Source organism: Dioscorea cayenensis, chromosome 9 (assembly GCF_009730915.1).
Source record: "Dioscorea cayenensis subsp. rotundata cultivar TDr96_F1 chromosome 9, TDr96_F1_v2_PseudoChromosome.rev07_lg8_w22 25.fasta, whole genome shotgun sequence".
NCBI classification, from domain to species: Eukaryota; Viridiplantae; Streptophyta; class Magnoliopsida; order Dioscoreales; family Dioscoreaceae; genus Dioscorea; species Dioscorea cayenensis.
In genome coordinates this window covers 27,547,225-27,565,550 of record NC_052479.1, presented here as the reverse complement: position 1 = coordinate 27,565,550, position 18,326 = coordinate 27,547,225, and the positions used below count along the sequence as shown (strand labels likewise).

The 18,326-nt window shown below is 33.6% G+C and overlaps 2 protein-coding genes across 2 annotated transcripts; one reads left to right on the top strand and one right to left on the bottom strand.

Annotated features, from left to right (window-relative positions):
- Window positions 1-2,504, top strand: LOC120269484 (ATP-dependent Clp protease adapter protein CLPS2, chloroplastic-like). The gene is made up of 4 exons (XM_039276817.1): window positions 1-304; window positions 1,509-1,607; window positions 1,699-1,808; window positions 2,125-2,504. The coding sequence occupies exons 1-4, from the start codon at window positions 40-42 to the stop codon at window positions 2,200-2,202; spliced, it is 552 nt and encodes a 183-aa protein (XP_039132751.1). The 5' UTR covers window positions 1-39; the 3' UTR covers window positions 2,203-2,504.
- Window positions 2,505-2,906: 402 nt separating this feature from the next.
- Window positions 2,907-17,354, bottom strand: LOC120268925 (THO complex subunit 1). The gene is made up of 21 exons (XM_039276193.1): window positions 17,167-17,354; window positions 16,726-16,809; window positions 16,470-16,544; window positions 15,676-15,766; window positions 15,393-15,538; window positions 15,197-15,268; window positions 12,337-12,409; window positions 12,179-12,244; window positions 12,013-12,059; window positions 10,718-10,789; window positions 10,468-10,593; window positions 10,304-10,369; window positions 9,425-9,466; window positions 8,837-8,953; window positions 8,639-8,721; window positions 6,293-6,359; window positions 4,804-4,875; window positions 4,627-4,677; window positions 4,374-4,433; window positions 3,831-3,986; window positions 2,907-3,646 (listed from the first exon to the last, which is right to left on the bottom strand). Exons 1-21 carry the CDS (start codon window positions 17,272-17,274, stop codon window positions 3,413-3,415), a joined length of 1,908 nt encoding a protein of 635 aa, XP_039132127.1. The 5' UTR covers window positions 17,275-17,354; the 3' UTR covers window positions 2,907-3,412.
- Between the last annotated feature and the right edge of the window lie 972 nt (window positions 17,355-18,326).

The window sequence follows — 18,326 nt, the reverse complement described above, 5'->3', positions numbered from 1 at the left end:
AAGGAGATCGGTGAAGTCTCTCCAAAGGTGCGATTTTTGATGGCGATTAGCACCAGTGCAGCAGCAATGGCGACGCTGAGACTCTCCAATCCCATGCTTGCTTCTTCTCCTCCTGTGTTCTCCGTCATCTCCAAGTCCATCAGCTTGAGAACTCCTGCTTGGAAGAACTCCAATCATCAAGGGAACTTAGGTTTATCTGTTTCATCTAGTGGTGGCTTTGGATCTCTGAGAGGTGGAACTGGTGTTTTGGAGCGTCCCACCTTCGATCAGTCCCAGTTTGATCCTATCCCTCAAGTAGAAGAAGGTATCTTTTCTCTTCTCTTTTCCTTTAACGTTGCTTGCTAATCTTTTTCTTTTTTTCTATGACAACCTTAATTTTTTGTTCTTCCTTGTTGTTTTTTCTTATCAAAGTTAAATTGCATGTAAAGAAAAAGGCAAACTTGGGTTTGATTAGTGTTGGTTTGAAAGGAAAGGAAGTTGGAGTATGATTAGTGACAATGGATGACTAATTGTTTCAGTAATTGAAGGTGAATTTGAAGGATTCATGTGAAGAACACTGTACTTTGTAACTAGTTTTTGGGGGAAGTACAAAGAAACCAGAGAATTTGTAAGTGAGGTTGGATAACAGTTGATAACTTCTTTGCAAAAACTTAGGCTCAGTTTAAGATGGAAAGTTTCTGAAAAACTCAGTGTTAGTTTTTGAATATGTTAAGCAGAAAAGAAATCCTGATTCTTGTGGAAGTCTTAGCATTGACAAGTATTAACTGAGTGAAGTCATTTGGTAGATATGAGTTCATCTTGCAAGGAAGATACCCAAAGTTGATAAATAAAAGGCAGGGAACCCTTGCTTTTATAGTTCTAGAATTTATTGTTATGAATGACATATTTTAGTTCTATTATATGAATGTATGGTGATTGCTTAGATTAAATTATATGATTGATTTAATGAATCTTTGTTATTTGTTACGCTTGTTTCATGTTGAAGGTGAGGTGGATAATTTTTCTAATCCTCTGAAGTCATCGACAAGTAGAGTTGTGATTTACTGATTTCCATAGCAAGTCCCATTGCATGTTTTGATGTTTGTTGTTTAATATATTTGGTGCTCTAAATGTTATTATTTTCCTATATAAAAATAAAAAAATTTGACATTATGTTGAGATCTTCTCTAATTTGTTCATCCTTCATATTGATTTGGGAGCATTGCCCTTTCTGGTCTGATAGCTGAAGTATATAGCTTGGAAATAGCAGAGCTAGAATGTTTTTCATATTTTAGCAAAAATACTCTGCTTCTGAGTGTTTTTACTTTAATTTTCGAATGCAAGTTATCCTTTTCTTCAGATTCATCAAATGTGCATTGTTACCTTGCCACAGTTTTTTAATGATGGATTTAACCTGGAGAAAAAAATATGAATTAGGCATGATTAGCTTTCGTATTTCATTTTGAACTATTGGATCTTCACTTACTACATATATGATATTTTGCCGCTTACTGTTTCTTTGTTTATAGGGGGAGATTTTGGGAAGTCAATTGTTAAAAGAGGTATAGGAAGTGGAGACAGTTACAGAGTTTTGCTGATTGATGATGAACATCACACTGAGAGTTTAGGTAATGAGATGAACTTTTTTTTTCCTGTATTTAATTGTGCTTTATTGTTTCTATTCCCTTGTAATTTTGAGTTTTTACTATTTCTTTACAGTGGAAAAGGCATTGCCAAAGGTTGTTCCATCTCTAACAGTTATTGAAGCGAGGAAGCTATTTCATGAATCTCGTGAGAATGGCCTTGCGATTGTCATCATTACTGTGAAGGTATGAACTATATAATTTTGCAAGTCTACATAAATCCATAAGATGATGCATTGTATCTTGATAAAAAATAATTGATCATCAAAACTGCTTTGTTGGAGTTATTAGATAAGAATTCAAACCTTGTTTAATATGGTGCAATACAGGCATGATATATTTTTCATTAATTATTAACAAATTTCCGTATCAGTGTTGGTAATTGAAGTATATGGAGACCTTGCAAAGCCATTCCATTGAGATCTCTTTAGAAAGAAAATGTATGAAAAACATGTATGGAATTATTGTTTATAATGAGATACTGATATTTGTCATTCAACAGGAACATGCTGAGTTTTATGTGCAAATGATGCTTCAGTGTGGTCTTCGGTCAGCCATGGAACCAGATTTATCGGCCTGAATCAATTTTTCTAAGTAATCTTTTTTTCCACGGAAGAGTTCAAATTGTATGAGAGTTAGTTTTTCCTGTGTGTGAGGAAGCCTCATGTCAAATTTTGTAGAGATTAAGAGGTAAGCTTGACAAAAATTACACTTATGTTTGTAAGCTCAGGGCTTGAGATAAATTTAATATTTTGGATATATAAGCTCAATTATCACTATTTGTTTGAGTCTATTCTGTTCTATGTTGTAGTCTGTTGAGGTGTTGTATGGTTTTATTTCCTTATGTAGCATTATGCAAAATTAGTTGCTGTCATGAACTTTATCAGCTATTGGAATTTAATCTTTAGTCTTATCTTTTTAATAAAATGAATACAGCATGCAAAAAATTTACAATTGTGTATACATCCTCACCTCATAAAAATTATATTTGTGTCTTAATCCCCACCAAACAGCAGCGTTGATGTATATACATTAAAACTGATGTTACTTTAAAAGACAGTTGTATTCTTGATTTCACAGCAATTTACAGGCAAAAGATAATGTAATAATGATATCAATGATGATAAAATGATTTTTTTTTGGTGAAAAATTTGCAGATAATGTTTGACAATATACATAACATAGGCAAATATTTTTATTTTGTGAGAATATATATATATATATATATAAGGCAGTACAGATATTGGGGATATGCGCATTTTCCTCAATTAAAATTACTGTTACTTGTATTCCAAAAAGATTAATGTGAATCAAAGCAATCCTGCTACATTCCAAACAACCATTGAACAACTACCATACCAGTACCACTCACCACCACCTTCTGTTTGTCTGTATAGAAACCAAATATTGAAATGAAACTATTGTACCTAATAAATACATTAACTACAAGATTTATCCATAGCATTAAAAAAACTGTTATATATGAGCAGCAATAAAATTACTAGAGTTACATTATCAACTGATCTTTCATTTTCAGAAACAAGGATGTCCAACTCCCATGCAGATGGCAGTAGATGATAAAGCATGCAACCAATCTTCACATCTTACTGCATTGTTCACTACCACCAAATTATATCAAGTCCTCAAATTCCGTGCAACTTGGCCTTGCACATTGTCCTTTGAGAAGAGAAGATTAAAAGTCGATGACGGTGATAACAGCTTCCTCCAGTGGCAACTTTGAAAGAGCCAATTCAAATATTTCGAGTCAAGAGAGCTGTGTTTGAGTTGCACTACATTTTGCCGGGTGGATCAGATTCAACTTCAGGATCATCTGCTGTAGTAGCTTCATCCTCGCCCTTCATTTCGATGTCATCTTTGGCCTCAACTTCACCTGTTTCTACTTCAGACTGCGCGGCCTCCTGCCCTAGTTCCATCTCCGGACTCTGTTTCTGACTTTCTGGTGCAGCATCTTCTAGATCACCTCCATTTCCACCACCGTCAGTTTCAACTGCTGTGTTTGCAGCCTAGGGAGACAGTTAAGAAACAAAATAAGAACATTTAAGCCAATAATTTACACAGCCTGTTCAGGTATTAGATAAGAAGAGAGTTAAAGAAGCTTTTCAAAGCAGATTTAGGTTAAAATTATCCGGTTCTTGGTAAATTAGGAATCAAATAAACAAAATTTAATAGCAAATCTCCGTGGTTTACCTGGTTGTCTTCAGGTTGTTGAGTCGCCATGTTTTTCTGTTCATCTTCCTTTTTGGCGCGCTTGTTCCTCTCACTAGGTTTTGCATGATACTTGGACCGAACTTCAGGTGGTAATAGGTCAGGAGGAACAACTCCTTCAATGCCATGATCAGTGAACTGCATAGAAGTATGAACATAATATTGTGGTTAAACAACAGGCTTATAAATTACCAACATTTTATATTTGCTTGCATGCTCCCATAAAAATAAGTAATTGTTATCCTATCCCTGTAAAAGCCATGTGCTTGGATAGCCCTCCAAATTATCATTATTGGCTCATGTACACTTTTGATTGGAACTTAACTAAAACAATTTTATGAAAAGGACAACATTCACTTTTATTAGTAGAAGGTAAGGATAAATGGTATAAAAGCAAATGAAAATGCATTCTAAGGGCATATAGGCAAATATAATTTCAAGGGTATATTAACAATTAGCTTTTTTTTATAAGGGTGTGCAGGCAATTTTGTCAAATTTTAAACAAAAACCAATGATAGACCATACCCTAGAAAATCCTTCTAAGTCTTGCCTGGCTGAAAAGCGCAAGCCTTTCCAACAGTAAACCTGCATCACAGAAGCAAATATACGACAAAATCATTCAGACGTTCTGAAGAGCTGAAAGGGTTTGTGACAGATTAACCATATGGAGCATTGCCCTTGCATGGAGTGTGACTACTTTTTCATCCCAGCCACTAGATTACAACAAGTAAACTTGTAGTTGTCACAGTATAACACAAACAAGATATATAAGACTTACACGATTGTTTTTATGATGATATTCAGCTTCAATTCCAGCAGAATCATCCATCTGCATTTATTGTAGCATGTTAATGTTTATAAGTAAATTGGCAGTTTAAAAAGAAAATAAAATGAGCTTGTCATTCAAAAAATTTTAATAATAGCTGCAACACAGAGAGATTGAAGGGAGGCTCACATCTTCAGCGAGGGGCTTCCAGTACTCAGCAACTGAAGGAGTCCGAACACGTTGCGGATCAGTCAGAGCGTTCTAAATTTGCAATTCAAATAAATTAAGAAAATAAGGTACATCACAAAGAATATCTAAAAACGAGACATTCTAATTTTGTATTCAGAGGAAAAGGGGAATCTAAGAAAATGCAAGATAATTTTACCATGGGAAGGGGTCATGTATGCTTTAGTTGGGCAACTCTGATCTACATGCCTCAATTTCCATCTGATACTCTATGGTGGCATTTAATACATGGAAATGGAATGGAATGGAGTGGTGGGGAACCTGGAAATGATGGTGCTCATTCTAGATTGCTAATGTTCACATGCAAAGTGGAATGCAAAGCACATTTTCATTTCTAAGTTATATATAATTACATATTAATTATAAATTAAATTTTCTAGATAGAAAAGGACAGTTAAAGAGAGTGGTGATGGTGGTGAGAGAAGCTGAGCAGACAGTACAATCAGAGGTAACAATAGGGATAGAATGAGAAATTAGTGAACAAATAGAAAAAAACAATTCATTTTGGGAACTCCCTCCCACGTGGCAGCAAGTGCGTACTCTTCAAGTGAGAGTCCGCGTACCAATGTATATGCCCATTCACATTTCTTACGTGGCCACCTAAAATAGAAACGATAAATCCAAAATTACAAAAGTCCATTTTATACAATTCCATTCTCATGCATGAAATGTTATCTTCATTAGAATCCTGCAGCAGACAAAAGGCTATGGGGGAGGAAGATGCTTGTTGCAAGGGAAGGCCTGACCTACTCATGATATCACCCTCCTGCTTAGGTAATCCTAAGCAGGGACTATGGGGCATGGCCTTTTGGTCGGTCCATACGTCCCTTGCTTATGAACGTTCTGGTTTTCAGTTTGTGCATGCGCGTGGGGAACAATGGTCTCAGGGCACCCTCACCCGGTTGACCAACAAGTGGAAAATCACTATTCTAGTATGAGAATTTGATTACCAGTCCACATAGCAAACTCAGATTCGGATGTAAAATTCAAAACATAATCTGTAATTTGTCAAGACTAGAAAAAAAGAATTATGGCAGAACTCATATTATTCTATGAGGTACAGGGAAAAACATGATTCATATTGCGCAACATTAGAACTCATGGTCAACCAATCAAAGGCCCCTGAATAAAATTGATAAAAAATGTTTGCTGATAATAGTCTTCTTTGTGAGAAAGCTGCCAGAAATGGAATGTTCTTGATACAGCTATTTCCAAACTAACTGGCCCAATAGGCAATCTATCATAAAAAATAAGGAATACAATTTAAAAGACCTTAACAGATAAGACTTCAAGTTTATTTATGCAACAGATATGCACAATGATAGCTTTAAGAATTCTACTATATATAAATCTATTTTTCATTAATAATAACAGGAAAGATTAAAAGGAGCCCTGCAAGAACATGAAAATAAATTCAATAAACATCACATACCAGATTTTGATCTGCCCATTTCCATAACTGTGATAATTCTCTATTACCCAATCTCCACCTTGGCTTACTATGACAAAAATACCATGAATTAGTTCCATTATAAGATTGCTATAATAAATGCTAACACTCATCTAGAAAAGCAGCATAAGGCGTGAAATATAGTAATTGAAATGAACTTCGACCATGAAAATTAGGGCCAATTTCTTCCAGCTAAACTTTATTGCCAATGGTCTCACAAAATATCCATGCTCAAGTTTCCCAAGAACAATAATACCATAATTGACAACCAAATTAGGATAGTAAGGGAGATGGATTCTTTTGCAAATAAGCCTCACAGAACTCACAACTGCATATACATATATATATATATATATATATATATATATAACTTGCAAATTCTGTAACCTCTTGCATACCTTTCTAAAACTAAGGTTTTTACATATATGCGTTGATGAAAATATTAGTGACAGAATTGTTTTAAATAAATACCACTGCATGTTCACTTGTGCAAAATATTGCTTCAGAGGAGAATACAAGCACAACTTTAGATGTAACAAACTGACGATATATTGCAATATTACAATAAATGATATGAAGCTTTATCCATGTTTGATATTAAAATAGACAACATTTTATTCAATAGAAGAAAGTTGCAAAGTCAAGATCCATAAATGTTGAGAAGATAAACTCGAGAATATTCATTTTGTTTTCTATTATTTAATCTTAATTTCCTCCATCTCATACCCACCAATTAACCGATTAACTATTTACACATGATTATCTTCTTCTTTTGAGCCCTAGGAATTCAATTTCTTCCTTGAATTAAACAAATAGTGTGGCATGTTGATACTACTCTTTTGCCTTTAGTTCCATGCCCAATGTTATCTTCCTTGTTTTATGCTGATGCATCTTGTAAAACTTACATGGTCCCACCTGTAACTGACTAATGTGATAACATAAAACTTACAATATCCCCATTGTCATCAGCCATGTTGGTTTGGTAAATTCAATGAAATAACATTTATGGTGGTTCAATCTCATGGCTCAAAGGTCTCAGGTATAGGTGGAACCCTGTTGAGGTTATAAAAGTTCTGTGACAAGATAAAGCTTTTATTTAGCTAAATAGTTTTATTAATCGTAATAACTTGAATACAATATCAAACTCATTGAGCTTAAATAACTTCATAGGGCATGACTAAATTTCAGTTCAAATATTCAATTATTTATGGATGAAGTCTTACTAACTGCCTATTTGCCATCCAATCCAAAGGCAGAATACATAAGCCTTAGTGGTTGCTTCACCCAATAACAATGAAGTGTGATCACATTACCAACATGTTTAGGCCTATCAAAATGCTTAGGAATGTAGCTAGATACTCGTTAAAATACCAACATTCTTCAATAAGCAACTTGAAGAACAACAACAAGCTGTTAGTCCCAACAATTGGAGGTCAGCTACATAAACCCTTCCCTATAGTGTTGCTTTATCAAAAGAAAAAAGACTAGATAAGCCAAGCTCAAACATATCCCTTCATCAAGTTTATGAGTTTATGCTAAACACTCTCTAGGTTTACCTTTTCCTCTTTTATGCGTCCACCTTAAGGGCTTCCATCTTTCTTATGAGGGCATCTACCAATCATCTAAGGACATGTTCATTACCATCTTAATCTGTCTTTCTTAACTTGTCAACTTGTCAGCAATAACTCTAATGTATTTTGAATAAATTCATTCCTTAATCCTATTTGTAGCATCCTCTATAAATTCCATGTTATCTTGGATTATAAAGCCTAGATGTCGAAAATTTCTGCCTCTACTAACTAATTTCAGTATCATCCATCGTAACCCCTCCGTCATTTCTAATCACCTTATTACTGAAATTACATTTCATATATTCCGTCTTGACTCTTTATCCCACTTGAAACCCTTAGCTTCTAAAGTGGTCTTTCTTACCTCCATCTTTAAGTTGACACCTTCCTTGCTTTCATCAACTAAGACAACACACTTGATAAAAAGAATATAATAGGAGATATGATCCTGAATATGCTTAATCAACAACTTAAGCCGTAATATGTAAATAATGTGTTGATTAACAGGCTTAAGAAAATTTTTCAAGAACCATCTACAGCTTCATCCAGAGTCCAGACTTTAGCATGCTAAAAAGTTATTATTTTCTAAAAGGAGTACAACCAATAGTAAGAAATGAGTTCCCAAATTTAAAAACAAAAAAAAAAAAAAATTAACCTAAACGGGATAGAAAAAGTATGTGTGTTATATCTCCTCATGATAGACTACTCTCACGCTTAAAAAACAAAGTAACATAGACAAACATCTAAATGCATAGAATACCGTTTCCGAGCACCATCTTGTAATGCCTTTCTCTCAACAGGTTGCTTTTCAAATGCTGGACAACCATCTCGTTTCCACCAAACCTATATACATGCTTGATCAGATATAATCAAGTTGCAAGCAACAATTTTCACAGACCAGTCATTACATGATGGGAAATGGATGCAGCAAGAAAAGGAACTTGAAGACAATGCTCACCCAATTTTTCTCCCGCTGCAATATATGGTCAATGCTTTGAAGAAATTCTTTCCCCTTAGGTGGAGTGATCTCTAGAAGTTTCTTTACACGCTCTTCACATGCACCAATTTCTTCTTTCTGAAAGTAGGGAAAAAAAATAATCTATTATAAAGTCCAGTATAAGATATAGAAATTATGTTTTGTGATTATGCATGTCTCACTTAGCCATACATACTCCACAAAATAACTTGTAAAGCATAAGGTTCCACACATTTCGCTCTAAATTTACTAATCATCATAGGGTTTCTTGTCTAAAAGCAATGGGCTTGACAGCAAGACACTTGCCGGCCCACCAGCCAGCTAAACTATAAACACCAGAATGGTAGCTTGTTTTCCCTGAGCACATTAGGGTGATAATGATTGCCGGTAGAGTAATGACTTTTCAGTGAAATGGCATAAGGATGTGGTGTCACCCATTTTCCAACAATATGGTAATGTATTGAGGCCAGTGAAAGAGAAAATACTACTAAGAATGATGAATATAAAAATGCAACAAATTTGGCGTAGTACATCAAATAAACACCCTAGTAGATGTGATATGAGCCTCACCATGCCTTCTGAAGGCCCATCTTTGTCATTTTTCCCAGGTGACTGAAAATACAGAAACGTGATCAGATCCAAGTGCTAATCAAAATGATATCGGTGGAACAGTATAAGATAAAAAAAAACCCAATAATTGTAAAATATCTACATAAATCTGTTCACATGGACAATTATATTAGAATCGATCATTTGTATACAACTGATTGCATGGTTACTCACATAAGAAGTAGCAGCGAAAAATCTGCAAAACAAGACTCATGTCATCTATATACAGCTGGTTACACAACTTAACACTAAAGTCATACAAAACCACTTAATAATTATCTTTAAAGTGGTAAACCACATTAATCACATATAGCTCAATGGTGGCATTTAATTGGAAATGATGGTGCATTATCAAAACGATAGAAAATACTTGACTTGTCCATAATACTGCAGCATAAATATCAGCCATTTGGAGAATAGCCAAGAGTAATTGATGAAGTATTGATATATCGCTCCAGGATATAGATCATTTGAACAGAATAAGAGTTGAATTAAGTCAAGGATCATGGAAGATAAGAAAGATCACTTATGACTAGAACTACAGCAGAAAAACAATATAGTTCATCCAACAACTAAGTTGGCCACTGCCACATGTAGGAGCTTATTCAAGATCGTACCATAAGAATTATTTCACATTTGACACTAATATATAAACTTACCAATTTCCCAGTCACATGTTTCCATATGTACATGTTGGAAATTAAACAGTTTGAAGGAAAGATGTCAACAGTCCAATAGGTTTTAGGAATTCTGTCTTAGGACTTTAATTAAGTATATGACCCAAAATAATGACTTACAAGAAGATATGTATTTACAAAATTCAAAGTCCCTACAACTCACTTTAAGATAGTCAAATAGTATAAGACATTGCACAAGAATATGCCGACGGAAACTTGGATCTCTCAACTGCACAAACAAGGAAACTTATTAATGGGATAAATATGTTCTTAAGAATAACATAAATCAAAGACTTGAATACCCTTCTATTGGTTAATCACATTTACCTCTAAGCCCATTAATTTGCTGCTGGTTAAATATTTAATGCTGAAAGCAGCTTCTTCTTGCTCCAGGTTATTAACATTTCCATCATCCTCACTAAGAGGTTGAGCTTCAAATGTATCTAACACAACCTAGAAACAGAAAACAAAGCACTGGTAAGTCGTGCATATACACCAACATCAAAAAAGCATAAGATAAGCGGACGAACACCTTGCTTTAGTATCAAATTGAAAATATTGGCGCAAGCAAATTTACCGTGAAACTTGATACAAACTTTTGCCACTTGGATGGAGCAAGTGTTGATGAAGCTGGATTACAGAAATGTTCCTGAAAACAAACATAATCATTGAACTACCTGAATGAATTTTACTAGATCACATCCACATAATATAGTTCTGTACATATTCCACAAGGAACCATCAAGCCTTGCCCTTACAAACATTAAAACACCAGAAGGTGCAATGAATATTCTCAGTTCCAAACCAGCTACATCAACTTCAACATTCATGACTGTTCAATGAGAGTCTATAGCACATTTTTGCAGGTTTCGATTCTGACATTACTAGTATTAGTCTTGTACATATCACTTCATAAGAACATAAACCAAAAAGTTCACATAACATTTTAATTTTCCAAACTATATAACCATTTTCAAACTTACTATATATTTAAATAGACTATTATCAGCATAAGACATAAAAATAGCTGTCTCCTATCTTCAAGCACCAACATAAAGCCGTAAATTCAATAAAATTAATGCATTAAATTGTGTAACTTACAGGCATATGAGCACAAATGGTTATATTAGTTATAAGAATAATTATTTTTACATAGTTTGTTAGATTTTATATTTTAGTACTAGTGGGCTCTATATGGGCTTAGGGATCTTACACCAAAAAGTCTCAAGACTTAGTGGCTCAATCTCTATACCTATATATAAACTCATTACACTTCTATTACACAACCGATGTGGTACTATATTTCCAACACCCTCCCTTAAGTTCAACTCGGTCGAACTTGCACAGACTTGTACACCAGAGGTCTGTTTACATGGACTTGTACACTACTTGTGTCTCAGAGGTCCTACACCACTTGTGTAAATATATATTGGGCTCCACTATATTGCTCTGATACCATGTTAAGAGTTTTATATTTTTGATACTAGTGGGCCCTATATGGGCTCTATATGGGCTTAGGGGTCTTACACCAAAAAGTCTCAAGACTTAGTGGCTCAACCTCTATACCTATATATAAACTCATTACACTTCTATTACACAACCGGTGTGGTACTATATTTCCAACATAGTTAAAATAGCAGCTTATGACTTTATAATTAACTCATACACATCACAATGCATTTAAAGTATGACTAATACATATAAAAATCTAATATTTCTTTTGTTTGCACTCACAAGTTTACTATGATTATCTGGCAGTTTGAATGCCTTTGTAGTTTACAATTAGTCAATTTCCAACTTTCCCTGAACATTAATTATAGCAAAAATCTATCATAATGGTTATAATAATTGAAGGCAGGCAGCACAGTAAACCTGTAAACTCCAGAAGGTTTTGTAGAAGTTGAAATCAACTGAAACTCCTGAGGAATCAAAGTATGTGAGCTATCACAGATCAGGAAAAGAGATGTTCTAGAGTTAATGGCAAGCAAATAACCACCGATGCCATATTTTGCAAAGAAAACAGTGGACCTCATCATACCTTCTGGAGCATCTTTCTCATACTTTGTTTCATTTGATGTGTTGAAAACTCCCTTCATATTAACAGCTGGAAGCAGCATAAGCTACTAACAATGAATATGCTGATCTTATGTGCATGTGCAAAGGAAACATCATAAAAGGAAGAGAAAGAAGGGAAACCTGAACGCTCAGTCAATGGAAAGAAATGGGCAAGAAACATAAGAATCCGTCCACAAAATACCACATCATTTGCCTGAAAGACCATTTTGTCGTTAAAACATTAACAGAAGTATGTTTCAAAGAAAGTTTCAACTATGGGAAACAGCTGAATTGATTTATCATGAAATGAGAGCACTACATCAGAAATATCATGGTTCTTTTAAACACAAGGCAACAATTAACAACAAATAGCATGCAGAAATATGATAATTTCTCATGAGTATCATAAATCATTTTTTTCCAATTATTGAAAACCAACTGAGTGTCATGAGCATAAAAGAGAAGTGCATATTATACAGTGCATCAAGATAAGTTTATGATCACCAACATTGTAGTAATTCTAGCCTTTATTACCTAAATTCAACAGCAATCACACAACAGACTAAAAACAAGGAATTCCTTTTTCCAAACCTGTTTTTGAGCTCTATTGCAAACAGTACGGTAATTTTCCGTATAGCATGCCCTTGTGGAATATTAAGGCATAGACCTAAACTCAATCCATGTAAAATCCAGACACAAACAGACAACCAGAAAAAAAAAATTAAATAAAAAAAAAAATCTTGGGAAGAATATTGAATTATGCATGGGATACATGGGATACTGGGATTTTGGATGATAAGAAGATTTTCATTCCATTAGATTCTGAATGTAAGAGAATTTGAATCCTTGGGAAAATACAACCTATATTAAACCTTATAAACAGTCACAAAATAAGCTACTCCATTCCATCACTTATAACACAACCAATCCTAGTATACAGTCACAAGTTATAGCAAGCATGAACATACCCAAATTTTGATTTATCCATCAGACCTAATATAGCAGTACATCTTGCATTATAGTTAGGATTCCATATCTCTGATAAGATCTTTCTTTTCTACACACATGACCAAACTCAAAATGGATTCTCCTCCTCAATTTACCCTTACATTTGGCATTAACATTTAAGTCAAACTACATAAAGCATCCATAAAACTAATCTAGGACAAGGGCATTGATAGTTATGTATAACCACCAGTTTAGGGAATTAGTATTTTAACAAAGACAATATCTCTCCTTTTGTGTGCCCAAATTGTTGCAGAAACTACAAAGTTATAAAACTTAGTAAGAGGCGTCCAGGTAACAACAATTCCAAATCAAGAATTCCACATACAATTATTCCAATCAAGTATGTTAGGAATATTACAGACTACAGTAAGTGAAATTAAAGATGCCCATAGAAAGATGAAAGTAGGGAAAGGTGTAGGCCCAAATGGTATATTAATAAAACTTTGGAAGTTCTTAGGAGATGAGAGGATATCATGGTTGACTAGATTGTTTAGTAGGACATTTCATTCTAGGGAAAAGGCCAAATGAATGGAGAAAGAGTATTTTAGTATCCATCTACAAGAATAAAGGTGATATTCAATGTTGCAATAACTATCGTGGATTTAAACTTATGAGTCATACAATAAAATCTTCAGGGAGAGAGTAATTAAGCAAAGGTTGAGACGTGAAAACAAATGTTTCTTTAAATCAATAAAGTTTTACATATGGGAAGTCAACTATAATAGCTATTTATATATTAAGATATTGATGGATAAGTAAAATGATGGAAAGAAAGATTTGCATAAGACCTTTATTGATCTGGAAAAGGCGTACTATACGGTACTTACTGAGATCCTTTGGTGGTTTACGAAAAAAAAGGTCGCTACTAGGTACATAGATCTAATAAAAAATATGTATGCTAACTCTGTCACTAGCACTAGAACGGTAAGGGAAGAAATTATAGAGTTCCCCATTACTTTACATTTCCATTAAGGTTCAACATTATGTTTGTTATAGTTATAAATGAATTGACTAAGCATATTCAAAATCAGATTCCTTGGTGTGCGTCTTTATCGGATGATGTGATCTTCGTTGACAAAAGTAGAGAAAGCGTTAACTTAAAATTAGAGAGATGGAGAAACACTTTAGAAGATAAGGGTTTCAAGTTAAGTGTGGTAAAGATGAAATATCTAAATTGTAATTCCAGTGATAAGACATATAGAAATGAGAAAGGGTTAAGTATCGATGATATTGAAATTGGTAGAAGTAGAACGCCTTACTACGTAAACTCTATACTTCAAGATGAACGGAGCTTATCGAAGAATTCACAAATAGGATTAAGGCAAGTTGGGTAAAATGGAGGGAAGTTTCTAGAGTGCTATGTGATCGTAGAAAGCCTCTTAGATTGAAAGGTAAATTTCCCATAATAGTTATTAGGCCAACTATGATGTACGGTTAGAATGTCGGAAAATTAAGAAGACTGAGATGAGAATGTTGTAATTGTTGGTAAGATTAGCTAAGAAAGACCAATAAAGGAATGAACTTATTCGAAATAAATTGGAAGTGACACCCATCGCCAACAAGTTGAGAAAGAATCAATTAAAATAGTATGGCCTTGCCCTTAGACGACCAGTAAATGCCTCCCATAAGAAATATGAAAGCTCTTCAGGTGAAGGGCCATAGAAAAGGCAAAGGTAAACTTAAAAAATGTTTAGCAAAAACATTACAAAATAATATGTCTAAGCTTAGTTTATCTGGTCTTTTGACCCTTAATGGAATAACGTGAAAGGGAAGGATCCATGTAACCGACCATAAATAGTTGAAACGAACGGCTTCTTATTGTTGATTAGGTCAACATTGGTTTATTTTTTAATATTATAAAAAACTAACCTGTAATGCCCATGTAGTACAACTTCTCATACCACAAAGTAAGTGAAATCATCAAACAACCAAATTATGTATTTGCAAAAACTCTTGATCCACTATTTGGAGAACATTTACCCAAAAGTGTTACCTTAGATAGTCTACGAAGAAGTTGATTGCATGTCCTCAACATCACAAGTTTCCCTCTTCCAAAAAGCTCTTGCTGCAATAAATTCAATCAACATCAACTAGCTACCATCCAATCCAATAGTGGATGAAGATGTTTATTCAACCTATAAACAGGCAAAAGCTTAATAGTTGGTCTACAACGTCTGAATATGACATACCTTTCCCAAAATATCTTGCTTTCTCTCAATATATGCAAAAACTTCTTTGCAATCTTTCACAGTGGACATTTCAGTCAAATCTTCTAAAAGCTGGAACACCATACCACCTTCGACATGTCCTCTTTCACAAAGATACAAGACAATATCTAACAACCAAGAAAAGAACAGAAAAGTAAGAAGATAATGACATGTTCATTCATGTAAAGTGAATACTCTGTGCATGTGTGTGTGTTTGACTGTTTTCCTTTGAGTGCCTAAATGTTTCTATAGGAAGTTTATCAACCTAGTAGACGTGGTATCTGACCAACAGCATCCTCGTTATCAATTGATTGTCCATACTGCACTATCCTCTCGCCTGACTGAACTGCAGCTGACTGAATTGCAGACAAATGCAACAAGCCCATCACTATGGCATAATCAAATGAAAGAAGCACTACTGCATAAATGTGTTATCAGATTATGAAGTAAAAGGTTAGGAATCCATATCAAAAGTCAGCATAGACAAAACAGCACTAGCGCAACAAAAAAAAATGTTACAACAAACGAGGGCAGTCCTCACCATTATTAATTGTTGAACATATTTGGAATAGTCAATACCGTTCAGCTCCACTCAAAACTTTCATGACAAATAAACATATTTCTCATGAACAAGACCATACAAATTAGAGATGGTAAGCTTTTGGCCTTAAATCTTAGGATGATTTCCATCAAGATAGGGTTGGGATCATCAATACTTCTGCCCTGTTGTATGGGGTGTTTCATGTATGCTTCATAGTCTAGACATTACGTGCTCTGCGGTCATTGACTTTGTTATAGAAAATGACTATATTAAACAGTGCACAAGTTTTGCATGACAGTTGGAACTAAATCATTCCCTGTGTATGCCCTTACGTGGGATGACAAAATGCAATAGAGCAGACAAAGTCAGGATTAGGTGTTCAACTAAAACTACTCTCAAGGCAAATTCTAGAGAAGAATATATGCAACAAGGTTATCAAAATAACATCAATGATGAGACATCAGCCAAAAATAATGAAGAACATTAATTCAAGTGCCATATTCATTAAAACAACTCACCACCAATTCCTGAAGTAATGTCCGGAGGGCATTTTCCAGTGTTTGATTCTCATCTTGGATCAAAACAGTTTGTTTCTGCCAGGCAAGCTCCCAATATCAGCCACCAAAAAAATAATAATAATAATGCCAAGCAAAAAAGCACCACACAGTGTTAAGGATCATATGCATACAAAAACGCAGACCAACAAACATCCTCAAAAATATTCAAGAAAATAAGAAATACAAGTGAAACTGATGTGACCTAGCTTTTAAGTACCTGGGGTTTAATAGCTTCCTGAACAGCTTGAAGAGCAAAATTTTCTGGAGATTCAGGTCGTGACAATGCATTCCTAAATACCTCCTAAGGAAAATCAAACACACTTTATTACTCAGATTAGAATCAACAATTGAACATACTATAAAAAAAAAATAACCAAAAAAAGAAAAAGAACACATTGCTGCTAGCAAGATCCACAAGAACACAACAAGAGGATAAATCTACAACGAAACATTTTAGAATGCAAGCACAACCATCATCGATTCTAAAAATTACTTTAACATAATCCAAAAAATAACAAAACCAACAAATGCATACAAGCAAATCAACATGACAACCTACCCCAAAATTAATCTTTTTAACCATACACTCATACAACCTAACCCTAGAGCGATTCACTCTCGCTGAGATAATCAAGAAACAAGGGGAAAGGGGTATTACGACGACGCGGTCACGATCGGCATGACTGGAAACAGAGACAGGGGCTCGAGCGCGCTCTTTGGTGTGCTGGTGGAGGACGATGCGGAGCCCTGGAGTGGCTTCCGCCATTGGAGAAGCCGCAGCTGATGCTCGCTCGAACTCTTCTCTTTTGCTCGCAAGAAAGAGAAAATGGGAACTTTGTGCCAACTTCTAAAATAAGCATTTTTGTCACAAAAATAAATAAATAAATAAATAAATATATATATAATAAAGTAAATAAAAAAATAAAAAAAATGTAAATATGAAATTACAACTTTATTTCCATTCTTTTACTCAAAAAAAACTTTATTTCCATTCTTGTATCAAAAATTTTAATTAAAATATAATTTTATTTTTTGTAATTATAAATTAAATATTATAATTAAAATATATTAAAATTTTATATACACCAATAGGTTTTAATTTTTTGTGGAATTATTAGGAATAAAATTTTCATTCATTCCAAACTATTACAAGTCCAAATATTAAAATGAGATTGGGCATTCTATTTTCATAATAAGAATCATTTGTTGTAGAGCATCATATATTTATATTTACTTGAGAGGAGTTTAATAGTATTTTTTATTTTACTTTTCCATTTTTTTATATGAACCAAACACTGTTTTTTTATTTTTTGTTTTTGTTTTTAGTTTTCAATAACTGTTTAAAAAATTTTCTATGTATTTAAAAAATATATATTTGATATAACATGTAATATATTATCTTTATAAACCGTTCATTATATTACAAAGTAATTATGAAATTATAAATACTTTATATAAAAGTTAGAAGTATCATTTTTAAGAAAAAAAAATTCTCATAAAAGTCTTGTTCACTACAAAAAGTATTTATTTTAACAATAATTTTATTTTAAAAAAATTAAAATTAAATAATATATAATTTAAAAAAATTACTGTTCATGCTCCTTCTGTGTCATTTTATCTGTTGTTATTAACTAAATCTTACATACCAAAAAACTTAGTTATTTTATAAAATTTTATAAAAAATTAGTTATTTTTTTAAAATTATCCATAATTTATATCTTTAAATTTTTCTCTTATATTTAATTCTAACAACAGAGTTGAATAGAATATTAAAGATAATTTTGAAAAAAAATGATAAATACTTCTTAATATTAAAAA